The 23,806-nt window shown below is 37.7% G+C and overlaps 1 protein-coding gene across 4 annotated transcripts; it reads left to right on the top strand.

The window, feature by feature from the left end:
- The first annotated feature begins 9 nt into the window (after positions 1-9).
- Positions 10-19,216, top strand: Cnot7 (CCR4-NOT transcription complex subunit 7). 4 transcript variants are annotated; one of them, XM_075986563.1, is made up of 7 exons: positions 10-222; positions 1,567-1,777; positions 3,588-3,781; positions 10,697-10,858; positions 12,535-12,679; positions 15,796-15,906; positions 17,629-19,216. In XM_075986563.1, the coding sequence occupies exons 2-7, from the start codon at positions 1,661-1,663 to the stop codon at positions 17,755-17,757; spliced, it is 858 nt and encodes a 285-aa protein (XP_075842678.1). In that variant the 5' UTR covers positions 10-222; positions 1,567-1,660; the 3' UTR covers positions 17,758-19,216. The 4 variants fall into 4 exon arrangements, with proteins under 4 accessions (XP_075842678.1, XP_075842680.1, XP_075842679.1 ...); XM_075986565.1 differs by having other exon boundaries at positions 28-222; positions 15,796-15,942; XM_075986564.1 differs by lacking the exon at positions 10-222 and adding an exon at positions 392-626.
- Positions 19,217-23,806: the final 4,590 nt, after the last annotated feature.

Genomic DNA, 23,806 nt, shown 5'->3' with positions numbered 1-23,806 from the left:
TCGGGGCCTGCGTCATCATGCCGCGCCCTCGCCGGGACGTGCGAGGTGCGACGGCGGCGCGCTGGGCAGCGCAGCTGCAGCTCCCCTTTCCCCTTTCCAGGGCGAGAGGTGTCTATGGGGCGCCCGCTGCCGCCGTCGGTCCCGCCACCGCCGCTGCCGCCGCCGCCGGGTGCTATCTCTATGGCGAGGAGGAAGAGGAGGAGCGCGAGCTCAGAGACACAAGTAGATCCGGCGGGGGTCCCGGGCGAGCCTGGGGGGTGTAGGAAGCTGAGAGGGCGCGCGATGGCGCCCGCTGAAGCGCGGCTGTGGCGGCCCCGAAGCTGGCCGCCTGGGAAGGGGGTAACGGGCCGGGGGGCCTGTCAGGAGTGCGGCGCGCAGTGATGACGCCACCGCTTTGTACCTGGGACTCCGTTGTGGGGGAGGAAATTGAGAGTGGAGGGCGGTGGCCTACTTGGGACCGGGGAGCTAGCTCGCCCTCGCAGCGGTGGCGAGGCAATCTGGCTCTAGTCAATGCTCTCGGCACCTTCCCCCTGGCTGTCTGCCAGCGAAGAGGGTTATCAGTGACATGAACGCGGCTGTGCTTTCTTCACGTCGCGCCGGGAGCCCACGGAGGACATGCGACCTCAGTAAATGAGAAGGCCTGGGGTGCCACTGCAAGGCCCCCGAGACCCGCAGTCGGGAGAGGGGAGGAGGAAAGCAGGGTTAAATTGCAGTGTTTCCGTGGTGTGTGCGTGCGCCGGTGGGAGCAGGGGAAGAAAGAAGGCGTGCCCAGTAGCACCTTGGGTTTCTGAGATTACTCCGGCTTCCAATGCACGAGTTGAGGACGCAAGGCCATCATCCTCTTTTATTCGGTTTTTGTTTGTTTGTGGTCTTTTGTTTCTTCCTTCCTTCTAACATTTGGTATTTTCTCGCCTAAGAGTCAAATCTTCAGTGTGTCTCTATTACTTCACCATTGTGTAACGTGAATCTTGTGTCTATGGACCAGAAACCTGAGGTCCCTCTTTGGTAACCAGGGGAAAATGGTCGGGTTTTTTTTTTTTTTTCCAAATTCGAAAATTTTAGATGCCCGTACTTTACTGTCTTCTTTCTCCCTCCCGCCCAATGAACACTGATTTCTGAGATTGCCTGATGTGATGCGTTCTCAGAACTTTTAGTTTTTTTGTTTCCTCTGATTTGATTTGAATGAATACCAACACCAATAATGCAGAGTTTTTTTAATCAAGTAAGACTTGATTAAATGTTTTGTTAAGACTAAAAGCAAGAACTGCTTTTGTTACAGAGTTTTTTTTTCTCTTGTAATTTCAGTTTGTTTTGTAAATCATAAAACGGATCATAGTTTTGTGTGGCGTTAATTGAACTGGGAGCAGACTTTAATTAATGAAACTTGTATTCAACTGGAAAATGGATGTTGTGGTTCTTTGTTAGCTGGCTGTGTACCTTCAGGAAAGTAACTCTCTCAAACTTGATTTTGTTACGAATCTTGAACTTGAAATAAGCAGCCTTAAGTTTATACCAGCCCTGTCTTGCGATTCACATTTATGATAAAGGTGGTTTTTATTTCAACAGGTGCACAAGTAAAGGGTAGAATATTTTTATGAAACACATCTTCAATCAAGTGTAACGTTTGATGCTTGGCATCTAGGCTCCTTGTGCTGTCACTATGCCGGCAGCAACTGTAGATCATAGCCAAAGAATTTGTGAAGTTTGGGCTTGTAACCTGGATGAAGAGATGAAGAAAATTCGTCAAGTTATCCGAAAATATAATTATGTTGCCATGGTATGGACACGACTAAACCTTTAAAGTGCCTTCGGTGAGGTCAGAGTGGGAATTTTGTGTCAGCCTGTGAGTGTGTATGAGTGTGGCTTGTTCTTTCACTGCCCTGGGTCTTGCTGATTAAGCAAGGTTGCCTGGCCAGGAAGCCCCGGGGATTCACCTGCCTCCTCTTTCCAAGCACTTAAATTACAAGCACATGGACTATGCACTTTTAAGAACATAGATTCTAGGGATTGATATCAAGTCCTCTTGCTTGCATGCAGAGCACTTTACCAAGTGAGCTGTCTCTCCAGGCCCTGAAGTGGAATTTTAAAAATCTTGATTTAAACGCTTTTCATTGATATCAAGGGATTAATTTAATCATTAAAAAAAATGCCTAGTTTCTCCAGCAAAAGCCATCAGAAATAAACCTGTATTTGACAGGTTGAGTTTGTTACTGCTAGCATTAATCAACAAGGGATTAGGAGTCATGGGCATTGTAATAAAAGTGGTAGAAGTACTTTAGGATTTGTGCTTGGGTCAGGTGGTTTTAAGGGCTTACCGGAGACAGGCTATACCATGGATTGGATATTCTCAGGAAGCTGGTCTTCCTTGCGTTCTCAGCCGCTGAGAAGACAAGGGTGATACAAGACTGCAGAGGGCATTAGCTAGATTGAGAAATTGCATCTTTTTTTTTTTTTTTTTTTTGGTCTTTGTACTTAACTGATGTTTACATTTTGTGAAACTGATTGCATTCAACAGGAGAAGTCTAGATCCTCACTAAGATTGTCAGCTAGTTCTAACCAGTCCAAGGCCCTGCTACTAGTATCAGATAAGGTTTCAGAAGCCAGTGAGTTCCTAGGTATCTTTTTCAAACAAACAAAAACCCATTCAGATCTCTTAGGAACGCATCGTTAAAGCTGCAAAAACATCCTAGGTTGTCAGAAAGCTCTGATCTTATAGGTGGTATTCAGTCTGCCTAGACGGTACAGCTATTTTTCTGCTTTGCTACTGCACTGTGTGTATTTGTTACAGCTCACCTTTTCTTTTCTAGGTCCCCTTGATTATTAGCTGTAGAAAGAAGTTCTTTAGTGTCTTACACATCTATCCACAACCCCCCTCAAGTCTAGTACAGTCATTACAGAATCTAATTGGCTGTTGGTGTACTAAATTCATATTGACTTACTGTTTCATTTTTGTTTTTAACAAGCCTTAATTTGAATTCTCATGCTAAACTAAAACATAATTTTCTTAGTATCACAAATTTAAAAAGAAAGTGCTTCGCTGAGAATGAACAGGATGCTTGCTTAAAAGAGAAATATCTGTGCATAGACACTCCATGTAATACAGGTGTACTTATCCATAATTATAGCTGAAACTTTCTATTTGGGTGGGGGGAATATTTTATAGGCAGTAGAGATTCCTAGTTGTCATTTATTTCTCAGATGATAAGCAATGACTGCAGTACAGAAGCCTACTAAAGAAAGTGGGAATCTTAACATGCTTTCTGTGGATTTTCTTCTCCTTGGAAATGAAGCAAATATTAGCTTGAGTTTATTGTGAGTTATCTGTCCATGGTAGTAATTTATTGACAAATTTAAGCTGAGAGAAAGTAGTTAAGTTTATAGAATTTGGGGATCTAAAAAGTAATACTCTTCATTCTTGAAGAATACCTAATAATTGAGTGTGAACATACTCAACTATTGTTTTATATCATTATTTTATTAAATATCTTTGTAATAGAATTCTCTGACTTACATCAAAAATTATTCTGAGAATATGAATTCTATTTATAACCATTTAGTAAATAATGCATCTTAAAATTATTTTACAGGACACCGAGTTTCCAGGTGTTGTTGCAAGGCCCATTGGAGAATTCAGGAGCAATGCTGACTATCAATACCAACTATTGCGATGTAATGTAGACTTGTTAAAGATAATTCAGCTAGGACTGACATTTATGAATGAGCAAGGAGAATACCCTCCAGGAACTTCAACTTGGCAGTTTAATTTTAAATTTAATTTGACGTAAGTGGGAAGTAAATATATAACCCCACCCTTTTTGTTTCTAGCTTAATTTTAGAAATTGAGTTTGAATGTAGTGAAATTTTACGTTAATTTGCTATAGTTTCTCTGGAAATTTATTAAATTCCAAAAACTTGGGCTTCTTATTAGGCAAAAAGAACTGAGATAATAAAGACTTCTAATTTCAAAGACTAATTATAGAGTTGTTATTTTTAAAATATAACTGCTGCTTTTCTGGAAAGTTGTAAAACTTTATTTTTGTTTTCTGTTGTTCATGGTTATTTAAGGTGCTGCAGATTAAACCTGGGGTCCTAAAGGATAATGATTTTACTATTGCATTTTGTTGTTGTGTTGCTTCTTTGAGACAGGGTCTCACTACATAACCCAGACTGGCCTAGAACTTTTCTATGTAGACAGTTCTGGCCTCAGACTCCTAGAGATCCATCTGCTTCTGTCTCCCAAGTGCTGGGATTAAAGGCGTGTGTCACCACACTCACACTGAAATTCATATAATTGGGGAGTTACTTTTGCTGACTAAGCAAGCCGGTACCATTCAGCTACAATCCACTTTAGATTTGTTAAGATTGTCCTGCAATGATATTTTTTTTATTACACTCATCCTTTTCATCTTAAGTAGGTACTTATGCAATAAGTTGTTTATTGGAAAGTTAGGTATATTTTCTTTTCAGATCTGTGTGCTTTTATGACTATTCCCAGATAACCCACAAAACCTCTTCATCGACATACAAGAAATATAATTAATAGTATTCTTGAACCTTTGATATACAAGAATCTGATGTCTAACTCAAATCTTGGGTCTAAATTCCATTTTCTTCATTTAAATAGTTGTACATTATATACTGTAGTCTTGATAACGGAGGGGCTATGCAAAGTTGAATCCCTCCTTTTGACATTATGACAATGTTTTTGAATTTTTGTTTCTGAATTTGCAAAGTTCATGCTCAAGATCTATGCAGTGGAGTTTTTAAATGAAAATCACAAATTTTTAACAAAATTTACAGTTTTGTGTTGGGACATATTCATAACTATTGTGGAGCCCAGGTGACTTCTGAACTGCAAGTTGTAAGTTCCCAGTAGGGGAAGGGGTATATTATTTCTGTTAAGGTAAGGTAATAAAATATACAGTATACTCTGCACTATATAGCAATATTTTAGTGCTTTTATGTTTGGTAGCATGTATCTGTACAATATGATCAAGCATCTCATTTGAGAAACAGCAACAAAAACAATAGGAAAATTAATGCTAGTGCCATTGTAAGACTTCTATGATTCTCATCTTTGTTGAAGATGTATAGTTTAACATGTAAGACTAATGAATAGCAGGACTGATGGTTTTAGGGGTGTAGCTGTGTATCTTTAGAATGCACTGTGTTAACTATAAATAATACTGATAGTAATTTAATATCTGTACAGTATTACAGATATTAAATACTTAATATCTGTACAGTAGTCTCTCTAGGACCTGTACTAGCTAAAGGTGTGCTTATCACCACTGTAACTTTACAACACTTCTTCAGTACTGCAGACTGGAACAAAGTGAAAATTGACTTCATCCTTTTCTCAAATGAAGACTTTCTTCATTAGTTTTTTGCCATTTTGTTTCTTCAAGATTCCTTTTTCCCCCAAACTAATCATCAGCGTTATTTTGTTTTGTCTTGTTTTTTGCTTGTTTTTTTGTTTTTGTTTCTTTATATAAGATACTTAGTTTGTGACAAATAGCTAATATATCAAAGTGTCGGATGGTGAAGTTGGTAGTTTTTGCTAGGTAGTAATTTTTGTAGCAATGGCTTTCCATTTAGTCTCTGAGCAGTGTTTTTCCTTATTCAGAGGAAACTAGTTTCACTGCCAAGTTTTGCTGCTCTTTATACTAATGATAATGTCATGGGAAATGGTAAAGGAAAGAGTATAAAGGCTTGTGGGAACGCTCAGTGCATTGGTGCCTGCTGCTATGCTTTCTAAGGATGATGCTCAAAGCTCACATGGTAGGAGAGAACTGACTGACTACAGTTGTGCTCTAACCCTCACGTGTGTCCATGATGGACATGGATAGACACACACACACACACACACACACACACAATAAATAAATGAAAAATGAAGTTTAAAAAATTTAAGAAGAGTAAGTGAAAAATATTAAGCAGAGCAAAAGCCATTGCAAAGATAGAAGTACTGCCTAATGTGGAAAATGTCAGGATAGCATCTTGAACATGTTGAAGAATGGTGAAATTGACCTTGTTGAAAGCCTAGAAGGAATGTGTCCATATGTGAGGCTCTACAGAACAATGAGGACCATTGCTCAAAGTTATATCATGACTTCCCTTCTCTCTGCCTATTGTCTGTGCTTGTGATTGTTCTTGTCTTTCATTTCCACATTGGCTCTAGGTTTGCCAGTGTTCTTCGGGTTTTACCATTAATATCAAGGGAGTATTATTAGTTATCAGGTGTAAATATGAAGATTTAGGATATGGGAAGATATGGTTACAGTGTGTCACGTTAATATATACTTTTAGTAGATTTTCAGAGTAACATACATATAAGAAATACTTGCACTCATTTCAAGTTTTAGTTATATGTTTGCATTCTCTGAATCTTTGCAGTGTGATTCGTAATATCTAAATCAGTATTATATAACAAACATTTAGAAACAGATAATGTTCATTATGTAAAAATGACTTGCTTTAGACATGTTGGTATTTTTATCACTGTAGTTACTGTGCTTATTTTGGTGTGGACTTGAAAGCAAGTATATCTTTTTTTTTTTTTTCCCAAGACAGGGTTTCTCTGTGGCTTTGGAGCCTGTCCTGGAACTAGCTCTGTAGACCAGGCTGGTCTCGAACTTACAGAGATCCACCTGCCTCTGCCTCCCGAGTGCTGGGATTAAAGGCGTGCACCACCATCGCCCGGCTAAGCAAGTATATCTTTACTACTGTTTGTTTTAAAGCTATGGTGGTTTGCTTCCTTTTTACAATGCTTGATGCTTTTCTAACAGTACAGTGTGTCACCGCCTTAGTTAAGGAGCACAGTGGCTGTTCTGACATCCTAAATTAGAGTTAAGTTTTAGTGTTATGGAGTGAACTGAAGTTGTGGCCACGACTGCAATTATAGCCTAAAAACTGTTGGTTTTGATTTAGTCATATTTTCTCACTGTATCATTATCTCTTTGGGTGTGAAAGGTGATTGGTGAGGTAAGCACGTCTGCCCAGTGTGGATTTACCAATATGAGGGGTGGGTGGGGTTTTTTTTGTTTGGTTTGGTTGTTTTTGAGATAGGGTTTCTCTGTGTAACCTTGGCTGTCCTAAGACTCCTGCTGTAGATGAGGCTGGCATCAAAATGAGAGCTCCGCCTGCCTCTCTGAGTGCAGGGATTAAAGGCATGTGTCACCACCATCTGGCTTTTCCTCCCATTTGGTAAGGGCTGACTCTTAACTTTAAAGTATATTTGTTTTTGACTTGAAAGAAAGAAAACCTAACTATAACAAGGTGAGACTGACTTATAAAGGCTATTTACTGATATTTTTTGGTTTGTTCAGAAAAAATAACATGCTCTTTGAAACAGGCTAGTGTTTGAAACATTGAAACAACTATTTGGGTATATATTAAGGTCATTTGTATGTGATACTACTATTCAGAGTTCTCAGCAGTCATTTATTTGACCTTTTTCTTAATGTACTGTAGTATATCTAACAATTTCCTATGGTTGGATGATTAGACTGTATTTCAGGTTCTTCTTTAGTGAGATACTCGATAGTTCCTGACTTAAGATGGTTTAACTTACCCAACGATGGTTTAACTTACCCATTTTTTACTTTATAATGGTACAGAAGTAGTATGTATTCAATTTAAATGAGACATTTAAATTTAGAATTTTAACCTTTTTCTTGGGCAGCAATGGATACTCTTGCAAAGTGCTGAGTAACAGTGGCAAGCACCATCTTCCAGTCAGCCAGTCTCTTGTTTATAAACAATGGTATTTTGCATTATACTCTGTTGCCAAGTGGCCATGCTTGGTTTCTTAGGTAGTTTAATAATGCTTCCGCCTTTCATTACTGTGTTTCTCTAAGTCCTAATGAGTTTATCAGGGCATAACATCAATCATGGAGTATCTGTATATCTTTAGCAAACTTTGTGGTTATTTTATTGGAAGTAGAGATCTAAAACCAAAAGTAAAAACATTGCTAAACTTCATTTATTCATTCACAGAATGAATAGTTAAGGTATGTTAAGTAAGTTCTAACTAGGAACATATGCACATATTGAGAAACAGGCAAGTGGGCTTGCTACTGTTTTTTGGAAGTTGTGGTCACTTGCAAGTTGAAAGTCCTACCCTGCTTCATTCATCAAATAGTAAATATTATTGTATTTTTGAATAGCTTGCTAATTTGACTTCTGGGAATTTTTTTTTTGTCTTTTGTCATTCATAGCCTTTGTGTTATTAATTGAGTTTATTAAAAACTAAAGGTGGCTAATCATCTTATGACTTTCCAGCTTATTTGTATTTTAACATGATGATAAATTGTTTTATATTGGAGTTTTCTATTTTTATGAAAACAATTTTGACTTATAAAGGAAAGAATGTCTGTGTATGGAAGTAAGTGACATTTAAATAAGGTACTGTGTCAGCCCTGTGGTGCTTATCTGAGAGGTGATCCAGAAGTAGTTTAATGTTAATGAGATCACATGTTTAGAAATGTGAGTTTTTATAATAGGGTTTGTCCATGTTATAAAAGTAGTAAATTTGATACTTTTACATAGTTGAGTTAGTAGGATAGCGGATCTTTAGGATATTAATGTAAGATAGCTATATACTTCTAACTCTGGGAAATCTGTGCAAATTTTTACATGGTTTTTACTTATGTTCAGTCATAACTAGATATTTTGCTATTTTAAACATCAGTAGTTGATTAATCTTTAATACTATTCATAATTCTGAACAATAGATCTAATAGGCAGTATCCAACACCAGCAGAAATTCCTACATTTTGACTAAACATTGTTATAGTTACTTTTTAAGGTAGTTTTAGTATTTTTTCTCTTTATTGCTAGAGTATTTAAGAGTAAAGGAGGAAGAATGCAGAACTTTTCAACTTGGTATCATCAGAAAAGGACAGTGAATTGATTTGGAAGTGTGACTCATTTAGCTTACTATGGAAAATTTCCTTCCTCCTGTCTAGAGATTAACCTTACCCATACGGTTATGAGTTGGGTATCATAAAGCATGAGATCTGTACCAAACTTTATTATGAAAGACTCGTTTCTGCAAAGCTTAGACCAAGCTATGCGCACTCTGCAAAAGAGACAGAGAAAGGGACTGTAGTGCCTATGTCTTGTTTGCCAATCTTCCTTTATTATAAAATACCTGAGGTACTCCTCCAGGTCCCTCATCTGGGTGCTGCAGTCCATATTTTGGTAAGTCCCTCTGGTGATAATTATTATTGGACAAGTTTGGGAAATGGTGACTTAAATACCACAAAATTCACTGACCATTCGTATATTATTTGCATAATAAAATAAGTTGAGCATGTGACTAAGAGTGATGTGAGCCTGGAGAACAATCTGCTGTGCTCTTGGTTGGCTGCACACGTACAAACATGTTTCATGTGAACCCAAGGACCTGGTGGTGAGAGTCATGGAAGGGACATAGTTGTATTCTAACAAAGTATTGATTACTTAAATGGAAAAAAGTCTGCATTGTATTTATTTTATTTTTCCTAAAGGGTTTTCCAGGAGAAATGATGTAATGTGATGATGTGGCTCCTCTCTGTTTTAGATGATTCAGTTTTTAACTTCGTTATTTACTTCCTGACAGTCTAGGAACTAAAAGTGGTTTTTGATGTTGTGTGGGAAATTAGTTTCCAGATAGTAAACTACAAAAATACTTTTAATCAAAAAGTCAAACATTTATTTTGGTTTTGTTAGTTTTATTAAAGTCTTTTATAGAAGTTTTCTTTCGCTAATAGGAGAAAAAGCAAAATCTCCTAAGTAAATTGGGAGCGTGGGCTCAAGCGAGAGGGTAGAACGGGAGAGGGAAGGAAGGGAGGAGAGCAGAGAAAAATGTATAGCTCAAGAAAAACAATTTAAAAAAAAAGGAAACCAGTGTTAAGTTAAAGAAGTATATAAAATTAATGGTAAATCCACCAAAATACTTTTTCATAAATCCTTGATTCTAATACAGTGTTTTGGATACTTAACATATTTGTGCTTGGGAATTAGAGGTACCTTTTTTCTGATTTAAGTAAAAATTTGAAGGGCTGGCTTATAGGTAGGTTTTTGGCTTGATTTTAGAAGTAGTCTAGATTGTGTTCGCCTCTAATATAGGTATGTGGTTGCTGGAGGAAGAAACTGCCGTCATAACTGAGTCCGTAATTCTGAACAGTTCACTGCTTACTAGAGCCACTGAAAGGCTCCTCATTTGTGAGAGGAGGCATCTTCTTTGGGATGTAGTTTAACTCAGCCACTGAGATGATTACTTCTTAGTGTCTCCTTCCCAGTCCTGCTGAGAGCATGAGAGGTGTGCATAGCCCCTTGTAGCTGTGGCTACAGTTCCATCTGGCAGCACTAAAATGGCTGCAGGGACTAAGAGCACCTGAACAGAGCGTGTCTGTCTGTGGTAGCCTCTCGTGAGTAAAAGACCCTTTTTAAGCCCAGTGAAATTTCTATAATGTGTAGAAGCTATTGAAATTGAGTTGATGATAAGGGTTAAAAGCTCACCATTGGACTGTTATGTATGATTATTTACTTTTTTGTTTTTTCTTGAGAGTTATGAAACTCTCAGTAGGACACAAGCCAATCGTCCTGTCTTGTTTCTGCACTATAGTTGAAGGTGTAAGTTGGAGAACAGCTGTTTAGCTGCTTAAAGTAATAGTAGTCTTGAACATCGTTTTTCTCTTTCTCCTGCCAGGGAGGACATGTATGCTCAGGACTCTATAGAGCTACTAACAACATCTGGTATCCAGTTTAAAAAACACGAGGAGGAAGGAATTGAGACCCAATACTTTGCAGAGCTGCTTATGACTTCAGGAGTGGTTCTTTGTGAAGGGGTCAAATGGTTATCATTTCATAGGTAAAAATAAATTTTAAAAAAGATTGCAATGTGCTTCCATCCTATCTCTACCTTATACTTGCTTGGCTATATCAGAAATTCTATGCTTAGTTCTAGAAAGAATTAACTACCATGAGAGGCTGCTGTATACCTCACTTGAGAGTAGTGTTGCCTGCTTTACCTCTTAACAAGCTTTGTTTCAGCCTGGGAGAGGTAATGTTGCTTATTGGAAAGAGTGTAAGCTAGAACAAACCTTTGAGGATTTGTGTCACCCATGGTTCTTAACTATCTTTAACTCTTAGTTTTTATGCTATAGAAAGCATTCTTTTTTTTAAAAAAGGCATAGTAGTACTTTAACATCAGGTTAGCCACTGGGCTAAGATTATAAAACTTAGCAAAACAGACTAGAATTTTCTTCCCTTTGTAGTTTCCTTTCTGCTGAAGGTAAATCAACACTCTTTTTTAAACCTTATTTCTAATGTGGTTTGTTACATAGTAATGCATGCTATGAAGATAACTAATCAACAGAGAATGCCAAGAATGGATATGAGGCGATTTTTAATCTTTTTTAGATGATGTGGCTGGGAAGGCTATCATTAAGGGGGAAAATGTCTTGCAGATTTTTCTCAATGGTCATTTACAACCTTTGGGGGGGGGGCAGGCTTTCAAGACAGGGTTTCTCTGTACCTTTGAATTCATCCTGTAGACCAGGATGACCTCAAACTCACAGAGATCCTCCTGCCTCTGCCTCTAAGTGCTGAGATTAAAGATGTGCACCACCCACACCCAGCCAATTACAACCTATTTAAAGTATCTAGTATTTTATATATTCTTTCTGTGAATGACTTTTAATTCTTTATTATTATAAAAATAAAACTGGATAGTTAAGGAAGGTTTCTACAAGGAAGTTAATTCACTTTTATAAAAGTTAATTTACTTTTAGTTGTGACAAAACGTTTTCCTTTGCAAATCAGCTGATTTGTCATTTCTGAGAACAAAAGTGATGGTACAGGGTGTTGTTCTTTAGTTAGTCTGTCAGTATTCTTAGGTTTTAAAAATATGTACTGTGTTGCTGGACATAGTGACACATGTCTTTAACTCCAGCACTCGGGAGGAAGAGGCAGGAGGATCTCTGTGAATTAAAGGCAGTCTGATCTATATATTAAGTTCTAGGCCAGTCAGAGCTGCACAATCAGACCCTTCCTCAATTTTAAACAAAACCAAAAACCAAACAAAAATAAAACAACAACAAAAAAACAAAATAAAATCCCAGCAGTGTACTCAGGTCTTAGTGCTCTTATTCTTGATAGCCTTCACACAATTTTTTTTTTCAATAAGAATTTTCCACATGGAATGATTGTAGTGTTGGATGATTCCTGGAGTAAACTTTGATGTGGTATTATATAGTGAGTTCTAAGTTGTAAGTACTGAAAGTAAGAATTCTCATATACCAGCTTTTCTCTATGTTCTTACTTGTAAAGATAAAAAATAACTAATTCTTTTAGTTCATATAATACATCCGTTTACAGCAATTCTGCATTGCAGTTATAAATGTTTCTTTTGTTCCTATGTGCACATTTTTGTTTCTATTCCTTTTGCCTATAGCATGATTTGTTTAACTTTGTATCTGAAAAACAAATTTCTTTCATTGTTATTGATGGGATTATTTTTTTGTATTCTTTCAATCTTTTTATTAGTGGTTATGACTTTGGCTATTTAATCAAAATCCTGACCAACTCTAACTTGCCTGAAGAAGAACTTGATTTCTTTGAGATCCTTCGATTATTTTTTCCTGTCATTTATGATGTGAAGTACCTCATGAAGAGCTGCAAAAATCTCAAAGTAAGGCTTCTGGTGACTTTATCTGGAACAACACTTTAGTTAGCAGTGTTTCCCTGTGCGTCATGGGGTCAAACAGCCCTTTCACAGGGGTCACCTAAGACCATCAGAAAACACAGAAATTTACATTAGAATTCCTAACAGTAGCAAAATTACAGTTGTGTCGTACCAATGAAAATATTTTATAGTTGGGGATCACCATAACATGAGGGACTGTATTACAGGTCACAGCATTAGAAAGGTTGGGAACCAGTGAGTTAGCTCAAGTAAACTAGCATAATGCCTTAGGCCTAATGTGTTAAGCCATGCTTTCAAAGTTGTGTTAAATGTAGTTTAATTTTCTGATCCTGTTGTTCTTAACAGAAGTAATAATGTATAGATACTCCCTTTTCAAAGTTGTATTTATGTTGATAGGGTAGGTGTTGGTTTGGGTTTGTTTTTTGTTTGGTTGGTTTTTTTGTTTTGTTTTAGACTTATTTATCTTATGTATATGTATTTTGCCTGCATATGTGTCTGTGTACCAAATGTGTGTGTGCCTGCTTCCTGAGGAAGTCTGAAGAGGGCATTTGATCCCTTAGAATTGTAGTTATGGATGGTTGGAACCACCATCTGAGTGCTGGGAACTGAACCTGGGTCCTCTGTCAAAACAACAAAGGCTCTTAACTGCTGAGCCATCTTTCCAGCCCAGAATAAGATTGCTTTTTTTTCCTTTTAGAATTTATGTATCTGTTCCTGTGTAAGTGAATAGCTAGAGCTAGGAGTAGCGAGACGAGGGTGTCAGACCCTCTGGAACTGGAGTTATGGACAATTGTGAGTTACCTAGTTGGTGCTGAGAACTGAGCCTGGGTCTTCCACAACAGCAGTTAAGTGCTCTTAGCTGCTGGACCAACTCCAGCCCCCGAATAAATTTTTAACAAAGGTCAAGCTAAAGGTCATATTTTTGTTATTGCCACCAGATTGAGAATGATGAACTGAAAGAAAAGTGTGAGGAGTAGCAGAGTAATGGCTCCCGTTAGAGAAGTGCTGCTGTCCCAGCACAGTGTCAGAGAGAGGCAGGCAGAGACAGCCAGTAGTGTGCTAATGAGTTTTCCTTCAGATTGTCCTGATTACAGACATTGTTCTTTGCTGTTGAGGTGTGATGTCTTTATTATTTAATTAGATAGCTAGAACTGGTTTGGTGTAAGTACTCTAGTAAATGGGTAGGTTCTACCTAAGCAGCAGCTTATCCTGATACTACTGAACATGTAACCATTTATTTTTTAACTTTTGAACATTAAGTTATTAAAACAAACATTTCCTGGCTAAAGAAAAGCATTTCTTCGACTTAAGAGCAAATTCACCTGCATTGGCACAGATCCTTGGCAATGCAGTGAGTGGGGTTTTAGTAGCTGGGTTTTGATGTAATTTTTAAGTTAGAACCTAGGAAACAAATTTAGGTACTATGGTTGTGTTATAGTTGGTATTGTCCCTTTCTTCAGTAAAACCAAGGTTGATCAAGTTTTCGCTTAACTAGGCTTCAGAAAAGTACAGTTAGGGTTTTAGAAGACAGTGAGGACTTTAAGGGTTTTTCCTTAGCAGGAATAGAGGAATTGAATGTGGAGGCTTTGATTTCAACAAATGAACTGAGAATTATAGAACTAACACAGGTGATTTGCTTCTGATGTAGGTATGGTGGCATATAACTAGGAAAAGTTTTTAAAAAAGACTGTCTCATGGCTGTATTCTATGTAATCCGAGGAGCCTTCTCATAAGTGAACTTCCAGCAGAATGTCTAACTACTTACACAAATGGATGGCATGTTGAGAATCAAGGCTTCGGTGTTTTGATCTGGCTCTGGAATTGTATTTATTTATTTATTTATTTATTTATTTATTTATTTATTTATCTGTAGTTGACACCTGTTGGGATTAATGAGTCCTGGCTTTCAGTTGCTTTTCCCTCCTAGAACCTTCTAATATAAGTTACTAGAAGCTATGCCTAGTTAGAGGATCAGAGGATCATTTGACCATTAACTGCAGTGTATTTAAGTCTACATGGTGTTAAAGAGGGGCATTCTTGGGGAAATCAAGGATAACCCGTGTTGCTGTTTCTCTGTGTGTATCTGTGTATTTTAACCTCCAGCCCCTTGCTCGAAGCTGGCGAACTGGGTGCCAACACACAGAGCGCAGACACGGGGGTGCAGTGCGGGGCAGACACCTTTGTATAATAGTAGTTTTCACAAACAGAAGTAATAAATCTTTACTCCTCTTTATTCAAAAATGCCTAAAGATGCCAAATATTTTTTATTGTGAGCTATGTGGACTGTTGATGTTAAAAAGTTGAGGTTAGTGACAAGGTTCCATACATTCATTTCTCTTCTACTCCGGTTACAAGCACTGCTAATGATACATAATGCACATGCTGCTTTTAGCACAGAAGCAGTTCTATGCAAAGTACTATCAAAAGCGAGGATGTGAAGGTATGGTTTGTTAGTAAAAGCTTTATAAAAAGCTTTATAATTTACAGGAGGAATTTCAGAATTAGATTCTATTTTATTCTCATTTTTTCCTTTCACACTATTTTTTTCTTTAATTTTTCTCAGTCCTAGCTATTTAGCTGTAAGCAGGTCATACCAAACTGTTTCAAAATGTTTTATATTTGTAAAATTTTCGGCTGTCAATAAAACTAAAGTTGTGTAGCACATTGACAATGATCTAAATACTCATGATGCCTTTGCTTTATTTAGTTTTAAACAATTTAGTGAATAGGTAGATAATTTTAAACTGCCTGTACTCGTTGCTGAGTTTTTTAATGTTTGATGGCTCAGTACACTGAGTGCAGTTGACTATTGTTATGCTGAATATGAACTGTCTTCTCCCTATCTTTGCGAAATGGTTTGTCTGTCGCATGCCTTAGAATGAAGATAAACTTTCCTATTAGAATTTCATTTTCTGATGAAAGGCTTTTAAATTCCACAAATATGCTTGGAATTCATTTTTATTATTAACACCCTTGTCTTTACAAGGTTAGTCTTTACATATTAAAAATGTATTTATATTTTTTGTCTCTAAATTTATGATTGTGAATTTAGGTACCAAAGTCTTTTTCTCTATTTGACAAGCAACTTTTCTTCCTTGTAGGGTGGATTGCAGGAAGTTGCTGAACAGTTAGAGCTGGAACGGATAGGACCTCAACACCAAGCGGGATCTGATTCACTGCTTACAGGAATGGCCTTTTTCAAAATGAGAGAAGTATGAAGACATCAGTGCCTTTTTCTTGGTTGTTAGGTAGAGAACATTAAAAATCTGATGACAAAAGTTTTGGGCATTAAGAACCTACTAAGTGAAGATATAAATAGAAACTTATTTTATAAGTTGCATCCACCACACTTAGTGAAAGTGTTGAATAAGTCTTCCTGAAATGTAATTCAAAAGGAAATACGAGAATAAATTCTTTTTTATCGAGTAAATAACATTCCATTTATTGTACATGAAAGATGTTACTTATAGAATAAAAGATGGTGCGATTGTAGAAATCATGTCCATGTCTTTGTGTTCATGCGATCATGTTTTCTCAGGAGAGCAGACAGGAGGCTGGTGACTATCTACACTCTAGGTTACTAGGGAGCGAACTCTAGAGGGCTTTCTTGGATCCTCTATGTGCCCCTTCTGAGTCTGGCATCTGTGTAGATTCTTCATAGTTGGCTCTTCTCTTCCTTGAGATTGCTGGTGAAGTGTATTTGCTCATGTCGTTCTTCATTGCGTCGAAGAGTTTGTAAAGTAGAACTTACAGTTTTTGCTAAGTCTTAAATGGAGTTTTGAATTATAAGATGTTTAATAACTCTGAAGTCTGATGCATAGTTGAATCAAAAATTGTATCAGGCTGGGCGGTAGTGGCGCACGCCTTTAATTCAAACACTTGGGAAGCAAAGGCAGGTGGATCTCTGTGAGTTTGAGGACAGCCTGGCCTGGTCTACAGAACAAGTTACAAGACAGCAGGACTGTTAAACAGAGAAACCCTGTCTTGAAGAAAGAAAAGCTGTATCAGGAATTCCCTCATTAAGTACTTCAAGTATAAAATGGTTAGGGATGGAAGGGTGATGTTTAGCAAAACTGAGTGTTTTAGGGGTGATAGGTGTTGTTACTCATTGATGGCAATAATAAAAAAAAATTTTTTTGGATGAATTTTTTTGCCTACAAAAACATTTTTCTCTTTGTAAAGTATTTGCTGTAGAATTATTTTGAATATGTTCTTTTGGTAGAAGCGTGCTAGTGATAGAACGCATTTGATATGTTTTTCCAGGTAGTATTGATTCCGAAGTTATTTGGATTGTCCACTAATGATATATAGATACTTTGTTTACTTTCAATATAGAACCACCTTTTGGATTTTTATTTTAAAATGGCTTAATCATTAGTTAATGGTAGATTTCTGGCACCAGTTTGTTATCTTTATTTTCTTTGCTTTCTTCAAGGGCAGTAATATATTGAGAATGTTCAGGTGTTTACTGCCTATAACATGTTTAAGATTTGGTTAGTTTTACTTAATTCAGCATTGCACATAGACTTAACTTAAAATGGTATACCCTAAGACTATACTTTCAGGGATCATTTCTATAGTTCATTAAAATGGTATACCCTCCCCTCCCTTTCTGCCATTATTTCTCTCATTCTGTTGAGTTGGTTATATTAATGAAATAAAAATATGTTTCCGTGTTTCCATGCTCATAAATTCTCTATAAAATGGTATAAATGTTAATGAGAAGGAAGGATTTATGCGTTTTAAGAAGTTTCAGTTAGGCCTGTAGTAACGGGCATCAATCTTATTATTTAAATGGACAGTATATGTTCTCAAAGGAACTTCACAGAACAGCATTGTTATACCTAATGAATAGCAATTACAGTGTTGAGATATGAATTACAAGTGGTATCTTTTGGTTAAAATGATCTTTTTCTTTTCACATTCCTTTTTAGATGTTCTTTGAAGATCATATTGATGATGCCAAATACTGTGGTCATTTATATGGCCTTGGTTCTGGTTCATCCTATGTACAGAACGGCACAGGGAATGCATATGAAGAGGAAGCCAACAAGCAGTCATGACATAAAATAGTCTTTTTATTTTTATTTTATACGAGTTACACACATGCTTGTACATAGGTTTTATCTCTGGTTGAAACCCTTAAATGATAGGCAATACCTCCCCCTCCTTTTGTAGCCCTTATTTTCTGCTTTCAGTACTAAGTATGGCCTTTCCTAGCTGTGATCTTAATAAATAAAAGTACATTCAGGTTAAATCTGGCCTTAATTTAATACACTTCTTATCAAGCTTGTGTGACAAAGCTACATTACTGAATAATTTGATAAACTTTGCCTACTTGAGCTTGGTTTTGTTTTCCCTTTTCATAAATTAACTAGCATTGACTGTAATTTATTTCCCTGTTTCAAGCCTCTCCTATTCTGCAGTACTTATAGGTGTTTAAGATTGTGGACCATCAAGTTTGCACTTTAGAGAGTGATTCCAATCCTCTTATTTTATCAGAAATTGTGGATTTTCTTGCTCTTAGCTGGAAAAATGACCATCTGCCACCTTTTTACAGTATTTGCTTGTTTTTGACATTCAGAGTACAGCACATGTATTGTGCGAGTTGTTGATTCAACAGGACTAACAAAAAGACAAGGAACTACTGAAGAGCCTGGGAACTACTGTTTCTGTGTGGTGTTTAACCTTCCAGGCACATCTCGGGTCTCTTGGTTTTGAATTGACTGCATAGGCTGCTCTGTGACTGAAGACTCTGAGACTGGCTTTACACCCTTCAGGAAGAAGCCCTGTGATTGGACTTTACTATTTGCCAGAAAACTGCCGTTCAAGATGTTGGAGCTACAGTCGTACTTCATGACAGCAGTGCTTCCCTTGATCGGCTTCCTTTTACTCCATCACTTTTACCCTTACTGTTTTATTTTATAGGCATATTTATGATGTTCTTGATTTGTTGACTACACAAATCAATTTCATTAAAGTCCAAAGATAAGAAGTCTTTAGGTACATTTTATATCAAATTTAAAAAGCAAAAAAATGTGATTTCATACATGCTACAAAATAAGTAATAGAGAGATTTGGTGCAAAACAACAAAATGCAAAATATATGTATAAATACACACACACATATATAGCTAATAAAATTCCCTGAGGAGTGTAATGCTTGTTTATTTTTTTGTGTATATCTTTGCAATCTATTTTATATATATTGACAAGAGACTGTGAACTATTTAGCCATGCAGACTATGTGACCAGACCAGAGCATGTGTTGGAAGATTTTGGTGATCATTAACTCTATTCTGAAGTGATGGACTACAGGTTGTAATGTGTGTTATCTACACTTCAATCAATATCAGCAAGTCTCCAAATGTTAGCAGCATAGTTTGTTTCCCTTGGACAGTCATGATACTAAAATGCTGTAACTGGGCGGTCCTTTTTAAACTAAACATTATTTGCAAAACAGAGGGTATTATTTGTTTTTAAAGCTTTTGTAAATAAAGGCTCCAGAAATGTTTTCTTATATATTGGTGACTGGTGGTTTTGTTTTGAAGCACTTGAAGTGTTTAATTCTTGAGCCATTTTCTTTGGGCAATAGCACTTAGTGGACATGCTCCTATCTGTAGGTGTCTTTGTGTTTTGCAAAAATACTGGTTTGGTTTTTATTAATGTTCAAAGTTCCGGGAAGGCCAGCTGGTCCATAAGATAACTCTCCAGCACCCTTTGCATCAACTGTGTTGTATTCTTCTTGCCCTTTATAATACTGAAGTGAATTTCTGTGTAGCTCACATCTGTGAGCCTTCTGCTGTGAGTGACTCTGAGTCAGGTAGGCACTGTCTTGGGGAGTTAACTGCACCTCCTTGCAAAAGGATTTTCCCAACTGGGTCTTTTGATTTCATCCCATCTTGGAAGGGTGGGGAGGATCCAGCCACTCTTTACCACCTGCTGTACTGCATCCTTCCTTAATTGCACATGTTCTGGGAGAGGCTAGATAACAGGCCTGGAAGATTAGGGGAGGCCCTCATCCCTGCTTCGTAAAGGCTGTCTAGTTAGAACTGCTGCGTGGAGGAGAGGAGAGAGGGGGGGAAGTCTCTTCTCCCCTTCTGCTCCCCCATCACTCCCTTCTCCCCCCCCCATACCTATACACTGTAAGTAATGTTCACATATGCTCTGTAAGGAAACTCAAAAACTCATTGTTCCTCAGGATGAACATAGGCAGAAATCATGCCTTGGTTTGTCCTTGGGACACTCAGAAGGAATTTTAGCAACACCTGGCAACTGGGAAATAGTGGGAGGATTGCGCATTTGATAAAAGCAGTAAACCCTGGCTTCCGTTCCTGTAACCTCCAGAAAGGATAGAAAGGGATCTTTCCATCTTTGGCTTTTCTAAGACTTAAAAGCTAATAATATTTAGCACAATCTATTATTTTGAAAACTCAAGATGAAGCAGTGTTCTATTTGGTTTCTTTTTGATCTCAGAAAACTGGACTGCTAGTGTGCCTGCTTAGTAGCCTCTGTCGCAGAGTTTCCTGATTTGTATCAGTGTAGGTTTTTCTTTTCCTGGAAGTAACAACAGGACTGTTAAAATCTTACTGAATCTTAGCTTTGGATACATTTGACTGATCCATTTGTCTGGATTCAGCAGTCTTTACAGAAGAAAGGTTAAGCTAGACTATAAGCTGTATACTTCTGTGTCCTGCAAACAGGTAATGGTTGTTAGTTTTAAACGGTTGGACAGCGGAACATGTCCTGACTTGAGAAGTATATGAAATTCTAATTCCAGTACCCATAATGAAGGGTTAGTTGTGGTTTATTTTATTAAATGTAAATGAATGTTTTAACTGAATGTGCACCGAGTCCTTGCCTCTTGCTGGGAGAGGTCAGAAGAGGGCATTGGATACCCTACTGGGGATACATGGGGTTGTGAGACACTATGTGTGCCAGAAATAAAACCCAAATCTGGAAACGCAACCAGTGCTCTTAACTACTGAGCCATCGTCACTCTGGCCCTTAAGTGAAGTTCAGCCACATTAATCATTCATGGATTGTTCAGGGCCTTGACAGTAGGGAGCTGAGTTGCTGCTTCAGAAGCTCCCTATGGTGTGCTGCATTGCACGTCTGTTTGGCAAACAGGATCACACTCAGGTAATAATTGAACAGCATTTGGAGTGCCACGTGTATCGCCATACTATACCATTGTATTCTCCTAGTACCTGCCTGTTACATCAAAATAGGAAATATGCACTTTACATATACTTTCAGGTGTATTTTTCTTTAAGCATAATCTTGCTATGTTCTCAAGGCAACTTCACTGTTTCCTGGTGTACATTATTTGCTTGGGTTTTTTTTATTATTATTTGTGTTTTACCTGCATGTATGTATGTTCACTGCTTGTGGGCTTGATGCCCGTGGAAGCCAGAAAAGACTGTATCAGGGCCCCTGGGACTGGAGTTACTATAGATAAGTGTGAGACACCATGTGGGCTGGTAGTCAGACCCAGTTCCTCCAGAAGAGCAGCCAGTACTTTTAACTGCTTATCTTCTTGAATAGTGTCCATCCCTTCATGTGTGCTTGTTCAAGCAGTTTCTGGGTCCACTTAGGCCATATTTTCAAGACCCTGTGAGTGCTTGATGACAGGACCTTAGCAAATGCTTCCTAAAGTGATCCTTACCAAGCAGGGTACTCCCAGGAAGCCTTTCTCATGAATTTACACTATGTAGCTGGAAGTGAGGGAGAGTGCTATCTTCATCAGCTTATCTGGTATGCATTTTCATGATGATGTTATGATACTAATTTGGCAACTGCAGTATGATGACATTTCCAGAATAAACTCTTGACAGTGTTTCCTCTTAGGGGAAAACAATAGAAGAATTAAGAATTTTAAGAGGGAATATCTCATCACAGCATAGTTTCATGAAAATACCCTGCAATCAAAGACTCTTTACAAGTGGTATGTCCATTAGCCAAAGGTAGCCATTTACCATGATCAGTAATGTCATGTTCGAATGCTTCAAGTGAAAGTGTCCAGAGAAAGACCAGACCTTTGGATAACAGCTGCTTGAAACTGGAGAAGAGAAAGATAAGCAAAAAATGGTTTAATTGACCAAACTTGTAAGCTTTGTGAAGCGTGGGGTGTTTAGAACATGCAGGTGTTCGGTTGATTATTCATCAATGGAGAGTATGCAGGAACTCTGCTGTTAAGGTAGTGGTGGCACACACTTGATTCAGTCTGATAGGCTGTGTGAGGTTTTGTAAAGACAGCAGCAGTCAGGATTTGTAGACACTGAATTGCCCCCTTTGGTCTGAGCGTTGGTAGAGGTAATAACTGTCTAGTGGCTGGCTGTTCTGCTTCTCTGATCTTTCATCTTTTACCCCTATATCTGACTCTGGATTTTCATTAGTAAGACCAATTGGAATTTATGCTGTAGACTCCTATTCCAGACCCTCCTTCTACACTGACATTTTGCTGAGAAGTGCTTCTTGATTGTTATCTGTATCCACAGGAATGACATTGAAATAACCGAGTTCATCCTTTCAGTGATGCCCAGGGTTTACAAGCCAGGACACTACTATAAAATAATAACACATCCGCCACTGGAAAGAAAGGGCCCATGATTTGACCTACGATAAAAGTTTCCGGTGTCCTGAAACAAAGTAAGATCCTTTTGCTGAGAAGTTTTAAAGAAAATCTGGTGGTGAGCACATTACTCCATTTTGAAATAAGAATTATCTAATGTTGGCATTCATTTGATCCTCTCCTGATGTTAGATGAACTTTTCCGAGGATAAGGTTAAAACCCTTCTAGTGGTATCTTTGGTTACCACTCACATACTTAAGGAATCAGCTAAAATATGTGGGGAAGGCAGATTGCTAAAATGTCAGATTGAGGCAACTGGTTCTCTGTTTAGGAAGAGTAAGATTCCACAAGAGGATCTTATATACAGAAACATAACTTGGGGATGGGGTGTGTGTGGTAGAATCGATGTCCAGTCCCATCACTTTGTACAAGATGTTGACACATCAGTATACAATCTGAGTGGGAAGAAGGAGAGGTGGCCCCAGGAAAACTGTCAGGGTTTACGATGTAAGTTGCCTTACTGATCTGTGTGCTTAAGAAAACTCACTGAGGCATCAAAACCACTACTTTCATCAGTAAATATTTCTACATGAAAAAAAAATATTTCTACATGGCTACAGAAAGCACCCATTGTATTTAGAAGTGGGAAAAATCACTAGTTCGTAACATAAAGGCACAACATTTTCTTCATATTTTCTTAAAACATAAATCACACGATAGGCTATTTTTATAAACTTGGTTAATATGTTCTTTGTACCTGATTTCCTTGGAGAGGGCAGTTTGTTGTTAAACATTTGCTGTATTTCTCAATAGATATCTATTATCTATTAGGGTTATAATGTGCTTGAGTTTTGTAGTCTTTTTTTCATTTGTCCCCAGAATTACCTAACTATTAACAAGTAGTTCTTCATCGTCTCATCTCCTCCAGAGAATCATGTTATAGCTAAATTGTTGACACGAATTCTGCCCATAGTAGCTTTGGGAGACTATTATAAAAAGCCTGTCTTGAATGGTATTGACAGTGCCGACATAATTTCATCTAGACAGCAAATGAAGACGAACTTCATTCCTTAGAGACTATCAGAGCAAAGCCCACGAACTTGGGAAGACGTTGTTGTTGTATTCAGACGCAAGTGTTATCTTTGAACAAACCAGTCCTCCTTCTCTATATAGAGTTCAGGTAAACAAAACATTTGCTCAATATTTTTAAGAGAACAATTTCCTAAATCTTGGAAAGATTTCCTAAAACATGGGAAGAGCTCTCTAAGCAAGTAAAATGGAAATTATCAGTTTAGACGTGATCAGGCTCGTTGGCGTATGTGTCTGTATCAATGTAATTTAAGCCATTACAACTTTGAAACAGAACTGCTTAAGATGTTGCACAGAGTATATAGATGTGTTTATTCGAGCTTGCCCACTCAGGCAAGATGGCAGTGTACTTCTGATGAGGTATGCAGTCAATCAAACCATTCATCCCGTGAATAAGAACAAAATGACCAACCACCTTTAGAGGATAAATAACTAGAAGGAAACAGAAG

Source organism: Microtus pennsylvanicus, chromosome 9 (genome assembly GCF_037038515.1).
Source record: "Microtus pennsylvanicus isolate mMicPen1 chromosome 9, mMicPen1.hap1, whole genome shotgun sequence".
NCBI classification, from domain to species: domain Eukaryota; kingdom Metazoa; phylum Chordata; class Mammalia; order Rodentia; family Cricetidae; genus Microtus; species Microtus pennsylvanicus.
Note: the sequence above shows the minus strand (reverse complement) of the source record. Positions and strands in the feature narration are given on the sequence as shown.